This window comes from Haliotis rufescens, unplaced genomic scaffold (genome assembly GCF_023055435.1).
Source record: "Haliotis rufescens isolate VD_foot unplaced genomic scaffold, xgHalRufe1.0.p SCAF_9, whole genome shotgun sequence".
Lineage (NCBI taxonomy): Eukaryota > Metazoa > Mollusca > Gastropoda > Lepetellida > Haliotidae > Haliotis > Haliotis rufescens.
The window spans coordinates 14,968,478-14,983,436 of record NW_025964383.1 but is presented as its reverse complement, the minus strand read 5'-3'; the positions used below and the strand labels follow the sequence as shown (position 1 = coordinate 14,983,436).

General features: G+C 42.9%; 1 protein-coding gene across 5 annotated transcripts in view; it reads left to right on the top strand.

Moving 5' to 3' along the window:
- Positions 1-7,737, top strand: part of LOC124144728 (glycerophosphodiester phosphodiesterase domain-containing protein 5-like) — a 48,727-nt gene extending 40,990 nt beyond the window's left edge. For all 5 annotated transcript variants that reach the window (XM_048391139.1, XM_048391140.1, XM_048391138.1 and 2 more), the window contains 5 exons: positions 999-1,223; positions 2,175-2,323; positions 2,864-3,011; positions 3,660-3,742; positions 6,172-7,737. In XM_048391139.1, coding sequence (XP_048247096.1) covers positions 999-1,223; positions 2,175-2,323; positions 2,864-3,011; positions 3,660-3,742; positions 6,172-6,454 — 888 coding nt within the window. In that variant the 3' untranslated portion in view covers positions 6,455-7,737. The remainder of the gene's footprint in view (positions 1-998; positions 1,224-2,174; positions 2,324-2,863; positions 3,012-3,659; positions 3,743-6,171) is intronic.
- The last annotated feature ends 7,222 nt before the right edge of the window (positions 7,738-14,959 follow it).

Genomic DNA, 14,959 nt, shown 5'->3' with positions numbered 1-14,959 from the left:
GGTATAAGCGTGTTCGTTATAAATGTAGTTTACTGAATATCTATACACCAGCTGATAAACAGCAACTTGTATCCGCTATTCTAAAGTCCGAGTCAAGTATACTTACTTCTAGTCTAGCAAGACCAACTCATACTACTCCCAAAAAAATAAAAGTCTTGGTTCTCAGGCACTGATCACATCATAATTACATCTGTAGCACATTTCGTTTCCATTTAAAAAAAATATGAATTAATACTAATACTCAAAAACAATGCGATCCAATATAGCAGTTACTTCCTTTCACATGCACACAGCTTTAATGTGCATCTCATATTATGGTCATAGCGGCAAATAGAACTTTGTATTCTTCTTAATGTATGGGGGGACACGGGTGGCCAAGTCGTCTAAGGCGCCGCGATTCGCTGTGCAGAGTTGTGTCCCTTGGACAAGCCAGAAACCTATGATTGTGGGTTCGAATCCCGGTTCGCCCCTTTTATGGTTCTAGGTTTGTCAGCTCCATACCCGTGCTTGTGGGTTTCACCAAAGTGGTAAATGTCTGAGACCTGCATCACTTTTGGCTTTCCTCCCACATTAAGCTGACACGCCGCAAAATGACTGGAATACTGTTAAAAGCAGCGTTAAACCCAACTCACTCACTCACTCACTCTGAATGTATGGAGGCCCTTTTCCAGATTCCCATATTGTTTGTTTGGTAATATACCAGTTTGAACAAGCAAACAAAAAATGCCCACCGCCTGCCTGCACTATATTTTCAAAATTCATTGCCTGAGAACCATTTCTTTTATTTTTTTAAGTCGTCATCCAGAAGTTCAGGTTCCAGTTTACTGGGGTTGAGACTAATGAGAGAGGAAGGGTTGAAACTGGATTTTTATAGTTAGTTAACACCCTTGCCTCAAGAAGATGATATGATCCTTGGTTTCTCGGGATATACCTATTCTGATGGGAATGTCGTACATTGAAACTGTATGTCCTGACAACCATGTTCACCTTCTCCTCAGAATGACCCTTTCTGGACTGCCGGAGACTTGACCGATGCTCAACGGAAACAGGTAGCCAATCAGACGCTGCCGACATTGGAGGAGCTTGCACGATTGGGCCGAAACTACAGTGACAATGTGTTGATGTTCGACCTGCGGGCCCCGCCACAGTCACACCCCTGCTTCAATCTGAGCGTCAACTACACCATACAAGCCCTCACGAGAGCAGGATTCCCACTACAAAACGTAAGGATACGGTGTGAGTGAGTCAGCATGTGTGATTGAGTGACGACACGGTTGGAAAAGTCCATCAATATCATGGCAGACTCTCAATAGGCAAACCTGTTGTGTGTGTTATGAGCGGCGTCTGTAAGTAATCTAGTCATGTCCAGACAATCCAGCTATTGCCATCATGCTTGCCCTCAATGGAGAATACCAAGACATAGAGTCAACTCAGCCTCGCATCCCGATTCATTTTCTCGCCTCTTATCGACCAACCATTTGATATTCTAAATCCTGACAATAAATAATTTGGACACCAAGGCATCCCAGACTCCCCGTGGATCCCCTGACAACCCAGACATTCCAGGCATACTAAGCACCCCCAGACACCCTCAGGCATACTAGACACCCCCAGACATACTAGACACCCCCAGACACCCTCAGACATACTAGACACCCCCAGTAACCCTCAGACATACTAGACACCCCCAGACACCCTCAGGCATACTAGACACCCCCAGGCATACTAGACACCCTCAGGCAACCTAGGCATCCCCAGACACCCTCATAGGCATACCAGACACCCCCAGACACCCTCAGGCATACTTGACACCCCCAGACACCCTCAGGCATACTAGACACCCCCAGACACCCTCAGGCATATTAGACACCCCCAGACATACTAGACACCCCCAGACACCCTCAGGCATACTAGACACCCCCAGACACCCTCAGGCATACTAGACACACCGAGACACCCTCAGACGCCCTAGGCACCCCAAGACATCTCAGACACTCCATGGCATACTAGGCACACATTCAGACAGCTCAGACACCCCCAAACACCCTGACACACCATGCATCCTAGGTGTCTCCAGGCAACCCCCGGGACCCCTGGGCACCTCCAGGCATCCAGGCACAGTGGAATGCTGGATAGGTCTACCAGTGTGAGTTACAGTCATATCCCTGCTTCAGGTCTGGTGGCTACAGAGCACATTCAACAACAGCCGCCCCACCGGCGTCACCGTCGTGGGCGAATACTACATCCCCGTCAGCAGTCTCAGGAAGGCCAACATGTCCATCGTCAATGTCCAGTACACGGAGCTGACCGACGACCAGATAGAGTGAGTCACAGAACCAGGCATTTCCTGCAGTTGGCATCACACGATCAGTCAGTGTGGACCAGTTTGTCACGTGTTGAACATGCTGGACACAATATCAGGCCAGCACAATGGGATCAGAATCCCAGAATGTCTGTAGCACCGATTTGATTACAAAATAAACATGCCACCCCAAATAATACAAGTCGGGTGTTCTACTATTGCACAGGAAATTACCAGTAGGGTACATGTTCTAATAATAGTTGGTAATGTAAGGGACATAACTCTGTCTTATTTCTTTCTTATAACAGGCCAAAGATAGTTTAATCATCTAAGGCACCATAATTTGATAATTTGCTGTGCAGAGTTGTTTCCCTTAGGCATGCCAGAATCCTATGATTTGGGCTTTGAGCCCAGATTTTTCCTGATTTGTCAGCACTGTGAAACATCCCACTTCATGCTGGGTTATATACACAGTGTTCACAGCTGTGATAACCTCAATTCAGTCACTGACTCTTCCTTAAAAGTTCCAAGCTGTTACTATGACAACTGTTTGTGTTTTAGGGAGTATCAGGCCTCCAACATCAGCATCAATATGTGGACGGTGAACTCCGAGTGGATGTACTCCCTGTGTTGGTGCATGGGCATCTCCTCCGTCACGGCAGACAGCTGCCACACGCTCAGGCACGTCCAGGCGCCCATCTGGCATCTGGTGAGTGAATCACTCAATCACTCACGCACACGCACACGCACACGCACACGCACACGCACACGCACACCCAACCATCTACGCACACATTATCAGAACCAAGGCAGGAAAACCCATGCACCCACGGACTTACCCAATCAATCACTTATCCTCATGATTAGAATCAAGTATTGATAGTATTATCACATATTGTGTTTGGAATGAAAGTCTGTTCTGTTCTGTTCTTATGGTGCAAGATGTTGTTTCCATTGGTGTTACTCACTGCCTCATTTAGGGGTGGTCGGTGGTAGTTCGCATCGTCGCGCCGAAGACCCGGGTTCGATTCCCGACATGGGTACAATGTGTGAAGCCCATTTCTGGTGTCCCCCGCTGTGATTTTGCTCCAAGCGGCGTAAAACCATACTCACTCACTGCCTCATTTTTTATTTTTTCTCTCTTTCTTTCGCTTTCGTCTCTCACTTTCTCTCTCACTTTCTCTCTCACTCTCTGTCACTCTCACTCTGTTCATTAAACCTCACTCAGGCTAAGTAAGGATAAGATATATGGATGAACAACTTCTCACTCAGTCTCTTCAGAAAATGGGGGATGTGTGTTGAATGTTGAGAAAAGTGTCCATCACTTTGAGTTAACGAATGTGTTTGTTTGGTGCAGGTGCCGTCCAGCTACCTGATCCTGTGGGTGACTGTGGACGTGTTGTCAGCTGTGATAGTCATCACGGTGTTCATAGTACAGAGGTATGTACATCACTCAAGGTCCATTACCTGGGTCTCATCCAACAAAACATGGTCTGTCTCCGTGGTCTAGTGGATAGTGCATCTGCCCGTAGACTGTCTCCGTGGTCTAGTGGATAGTGCATCTGCCCGTAGACTGTCTCCGTGGTCTAGTGGGTAGTGCATCTACACGTAGACTGTCTCCGTGGTCTAGTGGATAGTGCATCTGCCCGTAGACTGTCTCCGTGGTCTAGTGGATAGTGCATCTGCCCGTAGACTGTCTCCGTGGTCTAGTGGATAGTGCATCTGCCCGTAGTCTGTCTCCGTGGTCTAGTGGATAGTGCATCTGCCCGTAGACTGTCTCCGTGGTCTAGTGGATAGTGCATCTGCCCCTAGACTGTCTCCGTGGTCTAGTGGATAGTGCATCTACACGTAGACCGCCATCTGTGGTCTAGTGGATAGTGCATCTACACGTAGACCGCCATCTGTGGTCTAGTGGATAGTGCATCTACACGTAGACCGCCATCTGTGGTCTAGTGGATAGTACATCTGCCCGTAGACTGTCTCAGTGGTCTAGTGGATAGTGCATCTACACGTAGACTGTCTCCGTGGTCTAGTGGATAGTGCATCTGCCCGTAGACTGTCTCCGTGGTCTAGTGGATAGTGCATCTGCCCGTAGACTGTCTCCGTGGTCTAGTGGATAGTGCATCTACACGTAGACTGTCTCCGTGGTCTAGTGGATAGTGCATCTGCCCGTAGACTGTCTCCGTGGTCTAGTGGATAGTGCATCTACACATAGACTGCTTCTGTGGTCTAGTGGTAGAGCATTTGCCAATATACCACTTCCGTTGTCTAGTGGATAGTGTAATTGCCCGTAGATCGCCTCCGAGGTCTAGTGGTAGAGCATTTGCCAATATACCACCTCCGTCGTCTAGTGGATAGACCATCTGCCTGTAGATTGGAGAAATCAGTTCGTTATATGTTGTTTGTGATGTACGTTTTCGCTTGGAAATGTCCGCCATCATGATCTTGGATAAAGCAAAATACAAAATACATAATTGTAGCATTGACTTGTATTAGCAGTAATTACGTCATAGCATTCAACTGATAACATTTCATAACATTTAAGTCATATCATTTTTAGAAGCTTGTTTATCAAATATGTATTTAGCATTTCACGATTTACATATGGGGAGATGTGTAGGCAGCGATTTTGCTCTGGCCTCGTTCTGCAAACTGCAGTCGTGAAACTGCAAAGATTTAATGTTTGTTTTACAGACAAGATTAGTCCAATTACATGAACGGGTATGAATACTAAGATTAACATAAAGCATAAAGTTTAACAAGGTTGATTTGCCGCTGAATGTGTTGATACGCCGCTGATTGTGTTGATACGCAGCTGATTGTGTTGATACGCAGCTGATTGTGTTAATACGCCGCTGATTGTGTTGATACGCCGCTGATTGTGTTGATACGCCGCTGATTGTGTTGATACGCCGCTGATTGTGTTTCGCAGCTGATTGTGTTGATTTGCTACTGATTGTGTTGATTCGCACCTGATTGTGTTGATTTGCCGCTGATTGTGTTGATACGCCGCTGGTTGCGTTCAAGCGACGCTGATTGTGATTCGCAGCCCATGGTGTTGATTCGCTGCGATTGTGTTGATTCACCGCAATTCTGTGGATTCGCCGCGATTGTGTGGATTCACTCCGATTGTGTGGATTCGCCGCAATTCTGTGGATTCACCGCGATTGTGTGGATTCGCAGTTGATTGTGTTGATTCACTGCTGATTGCGTATAGCCAATTGTCAGTGACACTTGACACTGAATGAGATTCCTCAGTTCGCTATACATGTCACTAATTTGTGGTATTTGGGCTTTCAAGGGATCAGATATCAGTTCGATAGATACGTAAATATGCTGAAGAGAGTTTGTCCTGTACGTAAATTTTATATGATAATATATAGGAGATAAGTCATGGATTTTGTGACAGGTAGTTGTATCCCTTTGTTCGCTCTATCCGTGTTCGCTCTTTCCGTGTTCGTTATATCCGTGGTCTACTGTAGTGTTGTATACATTACAAGTTTTAACTTGTTTCAAGAGTGTATTGGACCCGTGAAGATCCGGGGTAGAATAGGTCTTCAGCAACCCATGCTTGCCATAAAAGGCGACAATGCGACAATTGCATGGATCGATGCTCATGATATCAATCACTGGATTGTCTGGTCCAGACTCGGTCATATAGCTGGAATATTGCTGAGTACGGCGTAAAACAACAAACCAACCAGCCAAGAGTGTATTGTTTTGATTTACGGGGGTTATCTTAAACATACAGGTTTGAAACTGCTATTCAATAAGAACACTGATTAGATCATAATCACACGCAACACTTTAAAAAATGTTGGATAAATAAAAGATGTACCAGCCTAAGACATGTGACATTCTATTTACAGAATCCGATTATACGGGACTTCCTTCAGTCCTGAGACCATCTCCCTGAACAGCGCCGCCCGCAGCGCCCAGGGCCACCGATCTCGCAACATGAAGGAGAAGTTGCTCTACAACATGACGGACGGGGACCTCGTGGAGGAGGTGGAGGCGCGTGCTGCCGGGCACGGCGGCGTGGTCAACCAGCCCGCATCATCCTACTCCATGGCCTCCATCAACAACGACCCCTACGCCAGCCAATACCACAACGGAAACACCTTCCCCGACAGCAAGTATGAAGTGGAGTAGAGCTGGCCGGTGGTCAATGTGACAATAGTCTTTCTTTGTGACACTACAAGTTTGGATGCAATATTTTTATCTGTGTATTACGGTGTATTTATTGGTACACACAGCCTTGTGAGCTTACGTCACTGTGTCACGGAACGTCTGGTAGTCGTCTTTGTCAAAGGCAGGTAGTTGTGTGTGGCTCTCTGGCTGTGTGTGAACGTGTTGTGACATTGGATCATTCCAAGAAAAATGGGTTAATTGCTTTGCTCCTTGTCATGAAACAGGAAAGGCTTTGCAACAAACAGAGGACTGCTGTATCAGTAGACTTCTTGTCAGATCGTCAGTGAGGTACGGATAGGAAAAGTGGAAACAAAGTTTCTCATCCCGTGTCATTGAAATTTATAATTTTGGTTTTGGCCAGCAAGAAATTTTAGTCTAAACTTTACAGAAACACTTGGAATACATAGAGTTGATTTTGACTCTTTCAAGTCAAGTGTTACGGGAAGCTTATGTCCGGGTATGACAACGGGAATGAGGATTCAAACTCAGACAACATTACCTAGCATGCCTTCAGGCCTCACAAACCAATTTCTTTGTTTTTTGTCATTTGGCTGAACATTATTTAGTGTGTCAATATATATAATGCCATCATTGCTTATGAGTTTATCAATATTCTGCAACTGAGAGAAACTTTATTTCATGTTTTCATGAGCTGATGAGAAACTTTATTTCATGACCAAATGTGAAAATATTGAACGTACCTTGAGCCACAGTTTGTGAGTACAGCGTGTATGGTGGAGCTGTTGCCCTTTGATATCACTTGCTACAACGTATATGTTATGTTTCCTACTGCCTTGGTCAGTGTGTATGAAGGATGACCTGTCGGAGTGACTGGGGTAGGGTGGCCACCTTTCAGTTAACCCTAGAGGCGCAGTCCTTTGGTTTTATCAGGTATTGTGAAGGTGAACTTCAGAACCTGGTTCATAGACAGTGTTGGTGCTACCACAGGGCCTTTTGTTGTCTGTTGGTTGATTTTTGTGACCGAATGACTTTAAAACACCAGAAGAAAAGAAATTACTTTTGACATATTTTGCAATGGGGAACTGAATTTCATTTGTGGGTGGTGAGAGGATGAAACCACTTCTGTATTCAAACTTATGCAGAGCTCGAGATAAGTTGCGTATTTGCGTAAAATACACATTAAATAAACTGAAGTTTGCAGACAAATAAAATCCTAGCGTATAAAATACGCAACAAAAACTATAAATACACTATTGAAATAAAAATAATGCGTATATTACAACTATTTGATATAACCGTTGTGAACATTACAACTGTTAGAAAAAATTATTGTGTATCAGACGATCACCAAATTCACTTACCGACAGTTACATTCGGAAAAGCACGTTGTGCCTAGGCAAATGTACGTGTTGTATCTTAATTAGTCGCAGATTGGTAATTAAAACAATAGCTTTCTTACAATGCTAGGTTTTGTAAACAAAAATTGTCTTCCCGGGGAGGGAGCCGCAAACAGACGCAGACGGGTATACTACTATTCACATAGTTTTAAACGGGATTGTTACGAAACAGGTTTTAAGTTAAATTCCCAAATGCCGAGAAAGAGGTGGGTAAAAATGTTTTGAATACCATCTAAAACTTGTGGATACACACTCAAAATCGAACCCCTGAGTAAAATCCCAAATAACCCACAGCTTATCTATAGGGCTGCTGATGGCTTCAGAAACTAAACAGTCTGAAACCCAATACACAGTTTGATGTTCTCAACTTCCAGGGCACGGGTGGCCCAGTCGTCTAAGGCGCCACAATTCGCTGTGCAGAGTTGCGTCCCTTGGGCATGCCAGAAACCTGTGATTGTGGGTTCAAATCCCGGTTCGCCCCGATTATGTTTCTAGGTTTGTCAGCACCATACCCGTGCTCGTGGGTTTCACCGAAGTGGTAAACGTATGAGACGTACATCACTTCGGGCTTTCCTCCCACATTAAGCTGACACGCCGTGATGTAACTAGAATACTGTTAAAAGCGGCGTTAAACCCAACTCACTCACTCCTCAACATCCACTGCTGTTTGCAGGTGTCAAGAGGACAGAATCAGCTGGAACTAGCGACAAATCATCGATTACGTACCAAACTTGTTTCTTTTTCGTCCATTCATAGAAACTTATACATGATTTCTTTGTTAATCTTTCCACCACCCTCATTAAATTTAGGCCCAATTTGTTGAAAACCAACTGATACTAAATCCAAGTTGTTGTGTGCGTGGTGGACCAACACTGCCAGGGCTTGATTTAAGGAACTTGATTTAACTTGTCCAGGTGCATGTTGACACGCAAACCTAGTTGTACCAGAAAAGAAAACTGCTTGCACCCTGTACCTATAAATTTATCGAAGTTAAAACCTGCACATTATCTTGAAGTACTCCCATTTTGACATCAAGCCCTGAAATGCAATGCAAATAACACATTATAAGGGAGATTATTGCTTTTGTATGGAAAATAAGCTCTCAAGTTTTGAATGTGTTCAATTCTCAATGTTGTATGGACATGTAAGGGTTAGACACAAATTGGAAAAAAATTGATACGCATTTAGACATAAATATTAGGATGCATGTTACAATCATAGGTTGCACTGGTGCATGTTTTTTTATAGCTGAATCAAGCCCTGAATGGTGATGCAAAGACCCTCTGTACCACGTCGACTCATCGCTGTATTTGTATGATGCACATATTTCAGATATTTATGAAGTATTATTAGTTAATATGCATATCATACAGTTATTCTATATTTTTTTACTGTTTGAAAAGGAGACTAATCAAGAGTGAATATTAACATGAACATTGTACCCAGAGGAGTGGGGGCGAAGAGTGCCGACAGTGGGTCATCTAGGAATCAGCCTGGGATCTCATTCCTTGTGCATTGTTATGGAGGTTGTACCCAGAGGAGTGGGGGCGAAGAGTGCCGACAGTGGGTCATCTAGGAATCAGCCTGGGATCTCATTCCTTGTGCATTGTTACTGACATTATAGTTTTGTTGAAGGTTGTTCGTGATGTAAGCTATCACTGGCAAGGGAATCTCTTTTATTCTGTTTTATTTTGTCTGCGGATGTCACTGTCACTGTCCAAATATTGATTCACATGTTAATTAGGTTGACAAAAAGGTTTAAAATCCATTACTGGTAGTCGTGGAGTAATGAGTTTCACCAGAGCATTGTCCAAGTGTCACTGGTATGTAACTCCTGCATAACCGGAGCTTCACCAGAGCATTGTCCAAGTGTCAGTGGTTTGTAACTACTGCATAACCAGGGCTTCACCAGAGCATTTTCTCACAGGAGTGTGACTGATGCATAACCTGTGCTTCACCATCTTCCTGAGGCAAGGGAGTTATCTGACTGAAAAAGTCCAGTTTTCACCCTTGCCAAACTAGGCTGGAAGTTCTGGGCTTGATTGCACCATTGGCTATTACAAATTATGTCCCTTGTATGTCCCTCCTATTGACCAATCAGATTTCACCTCTGATATCACTTGCATTTGTTTCAAATGGATATCTGATCGATAATCAAGATCTATATTGTAATAAAACGGGTCTTACTTGCATCAAATGACGTAAGCACCTTGATTAAAACAAAATATTTGGAAAATATGCTTTGCAAATCCTGTAATCGACGAAAATCAGTTTACGAACCGGATGTTGTTTTCGTTAAGCGATTTTGATTGGACTATGCATAGACTTTTACAGTCAGTTAATTCCCTTGCCTCAGGAAGATGGAGCTTCACCTGAGCATCATCAGATCGTCACAGGTGTAGTCAGTGTCTCAGAACTTACACTATGTGTACGTAATCCATCATGTGACAGCAATTAGTTTGTTATCAGCATTCATCTTAACTGAATTTTACACATGGTTGTCACCTCCACAGTTTTATTTAAAAGTCTCTAGTTGTGATTGCTTGTTTTACAGCCGGTATCTCAATCAGCATTCATTGTTTTATTTTACAAGGAAGATCTTTCCTCATATAAACCTCTGTCCCACGGACATAATATTCTGCCACATCACCTCTGTTAGGAGCCCAGGAGCCCAGGAGCCCAGGAGCCCATTCAGCAACGCAATCTTGGGGCCACAATTGTCGTAACTCCCTTACCTTGACATAGAATTACTTCTTAACTCTGAGATGGCATAATAGCTTCAAATTACTTTAAGACGTTGCCCATGTCAGATGCCAGCCTTATTAGAAGGTCGGCACTTATTCATGTCACATCAGTGATGAAAAGGGAGGCTTTGTTTTGTTAACTGTATGGTTGTAAAATGCAATGGGAAGAAATCTTTAACGGTCTACGTCACAGTGACAAATGCCTACTGTGTTAATGATACAAATTTATGTATCAGTAGTGTTCTCAGTTACTACTTTCAACCTTGAAATCAAGCAGTATTGTCATGTAACTATCCGACCCCTTTTCAGAGTCCTGGCTCTTATTTTAAAACCCATACATGCCTCCCTTTATAAAGGCTGACTCTAACAGAGGAAATGTGCAACAATGTTTTAACTCTAGCTGACAATTAGTTGTCAGCCATTTGTTTTCAGGACTCGCCAGTCTGACAGTCATATTTTTCTCAGTCATATTTTGTTTTTTTATTTGTGTATTGACAGGAGAAACAAGTCTGAAAGATGAATATCACTTGTGTCCTAATGTTTGTGTTGATAATGTTTGATATATTTACACTACATTCTCCACATGTGCGGATAAAGGATAGATTTTGTTAACCTGAGGATGAGGTATCCTTTTGGTACAGGTATGTGTCAATTATCTTGTTTACATTTGAAAGAGGTTAATGAGAATCTCAAGACAAGATTTGAGTGATCCTATATTATAGAGACACCTGGCTAGGTAATATACAAATGTCTACACCCGATGAGGGTATTGTTCGACCACCTCATTGATTTTTCATTACGTAAGTGTTTAGTGAACTTATTTCAATATTCTTAGTTGAACAAAACCAAACCCTCCTTTGTGAGGGTTTAAGACTAAAAGTCCTTGTGAGAGGTGTGATAGGACTGTGAAGTAGATGTTATCTGATATGTCAGTAGGAATGCAAAGTAATACAGAGAATATATATTTATATTTCAAAACGTTTATCAAGAAAACTGTTTATGCACAATTTTTAGTACCTATTCACATAACAGTATTTTCAGTAGGTCAAATCAAACATGATTTATAATTAACAAGCATACACTTTGTATGCTAAATGCTAAATTTCACTCAGTCAGAAAAGCTGACTATCTGTATGATGTATAATGTTCTAGCGACAATGTGAACATTGTTCTTTAAGTTTGTTCCAATGTGTGTAACAAATGCTTAATGAAAATACTCAGTGTTTTTGCAATGAAATTGTGTTTAGTTGATGTGTTAGCAAGCTTGTCCATGTTTCATGTGATTGTCCTGCACACAGACCTCCCAGCAGAGCACACAGACGAAGTAGCTAATGCATGGAGTACAAGACATGTGGTCTCTGTCCATCTTACATGTGCAGATCCACAGCAGGCATGTGCACCCACACCCACACCCACCCACCACGAAAACACACCCACACCCTCCCCCTGCCACCTACCACCCCACCCCATCCCTTCTGATACGTACTCAACATTGATACATTCAGATGATTGCAAAAGTCCTGTACTTTCAGAATACCCAAACTCACTTGATGATAGATATTCAACAAAATTACATGATAACAAAACATAAATTGCCAAAACTTCAAATGCTCCTTGAGCAGCTGTATCCACTCTTTGATGGTCACTGCCTAACTGGCGTGGACTGCACTGTTCAATGTTCTCTCTGGTTTTGCATACAGTAAAACCTTGTTACTCCACCTTGAAGCTGTATCCATGCCCAACTGGCGTGGACTGCACTGTTCAGTGTTCCCTCTGGTTTTGTATACAGTAAAACCTTGTTACTCCACCTTCCTTGAAAATTGACAGGTGTTGGATGAAACAGGGCACCACTGCACAAGAACCACTTCCAATTCAGGTATAAAATAGATATAATGTACAGGATTTTATTTCCTGAATTGATTTCAGTTATTTTGGTAAGTAAGTCAAATGGTTTGCCTTAGTTTCCACTGGAGATAGAAATAAAATGTGATGTCCTTTTTCCCCATTCTCGGTGTTTCATCCCCGAAAGTGTCTTGAAATATTCCTGACTCTTGTGGAGGCACGGGTGGCCAAGTGGTCCAAGGCGGTGCAAGTATCTGTGCCTAGTTGCGTCCCTTGGGCATGCCAGAAACCTCTGATTGTGGGTTATGTTTCTAGGTTTGTCAGCACCATACCCGTGCTCGTGGTTTTCACCGAAGTAAACATCAAGTACCTGCATCACTTCGGTATGTCCTCCTACAGGTCCTAAGCTGACACGCTGTGATTCAACTGGAATACTGTTAAAAACAGCGTTAAACCCAACTCACTCCCTCATTCTTGTAAGCTTGGTGGGGGCACAGGTGGCCCAGTTGTCCAAGGCGCAGCGTTTCACCGTGCAGAGTTGCGTCTCTTGGGCACGCCAGAAACCTATGATTGTGGGTTTGAATTCCGGTTCGCCCCGATTATGTTTTTCAGCACCATACCCGTGCTCGTGGGTTTCACCGAAGTGGTAGACATCTGAGACCTGCATCACTTCGGACTTTCCTCCCACATAAAGCTGACACGCCGTGATATAACTGGAATAATGTTAAAAGCGGCGTTGAACCCAACTCACTCACTCACTCACTCACTCACTCACTCACTCACTCACTCACTCACTCACTCACTCACTCACTCACTCACTCACTCACACAAGTAAGCTGGCTACACATCTGGGAGGTCTCTCTGTATGTCCGGCTTCTGCCAAAAGTCTTGTAATATTGTATGAGTGGATACCAGGTATGGTTTTTTGAAGCATTTGTGATATCATACATTCCATTCACTGGTTGTTTTTCATACTTCAGATCAAATGTGTACATACAGTGTGTGTAAATGTCATGGAGACAGATCTAGGAGGTGAACCATCGGCCAAACTGACCCTAGTAATCAAGCAATAGTATAGGTGGATTTAACTAAAAGGTTTCTAACATGGTACAATAACTATTTTGTGTGGTTGTATTCAGGATCTAATTTAATGTTTGCACACGGATTCGTAAAATACAGAATGTTGCTATGCAAAAAAAAATTGAACAAGACCTGTTGTGTGCTGTAATACACGATGTGTGTTCTGACTGGTAATACAAGGTGTACTTCATTGGGCGTTCATCTCGGTAACAAGAATACATGCACTCTGTCTAAACCAGTAAGTCTTCACCTCTGCAGAATGCTACATTATTATATTGTCCCTAGGGCGAGTTCGAATCCCGGTTCGCCCCAATTATGTTTCTAGGTTTGTCAGCACCATACCCGTGCTCGTGGGTTTCACCGAAGTGGTAAACGTCTGAGACCTGCGTCACTTCGGGCTTTCCTCCCACATTAAGCTGACACGCCGCGATATAACTGGAATACTGTTAAAAGCGGCGTTAAACACAACTCACTCACTCACACACTATATTGCTATATCATGAACATTCTCATGATCTGTCTAAACAGGCCTTAGGAACCAAACATTTAATATTCTGATGGAAACTGGGATCTTTGCTAGAAACAGGATACTATTGCCGTTCCGTCCTTCAAGACAAATTATCTTCTTTCATAAAAGAGATGAAAAAAATATCAAGACATTTTCTTTCAGGACAACCAGCATGTTTAGTGAGCAGTGGACTTCTGGTGCTGAGTCAACATATTTTTGCGTTTTCCATAGTTTCTGAAGCTGCAAAACCTCTAAGATATATAGTTTTGGTCCACAGGAATGGTTTAGACAGGATGCATTGTAAGGGAAAGCTCAAATTGAGACCAGTCTCCAACTTTGATTTATGCTAGTCTTAGTTTTAAGATTAAGCTGGCATGATGTATACTGTTGAGGGAATGTGCCACCGGCACTGGTTTTAGGAGTATGTATAATGAATGCTGTTGTGTTGTCAGGGATGTGTAGAGAGACTGATGTATGGATGGTTGCTGTGATGCATCATTGCTGCAAATGACCTACACTTGAAATGTGCTTAAAAGTTACATGCAGATATAGGAGATAATTTCTAGCTATTTTTCTATGCCACAAACTGACACTCTGTGCATGTGCAGAATATGTGTTGTACCGGAATAAAATCAATTAAGACATCATGTGATATTGGTTATTTTTGTTGCCATTTTACCCAGTATTTCATTCAGCTGCAATATGAAGAAGAAGAAGAAGAAAATTGTTTTATTAGAGTGTCACATGCTGCAGTACAAAGTATATAGACATATAAACATTTCATTAAAAAAACAGCACCCGGCCAGTTGGCCTATGAGACACTAATTACATAATGGTACATTTAAAATATAAAAAAAAAAAACACGATGGGGGAAGATAGCGCACACATAGCACCAAGTTGAAATCAGTATTCTTTCGTGATGACAGTTTAATG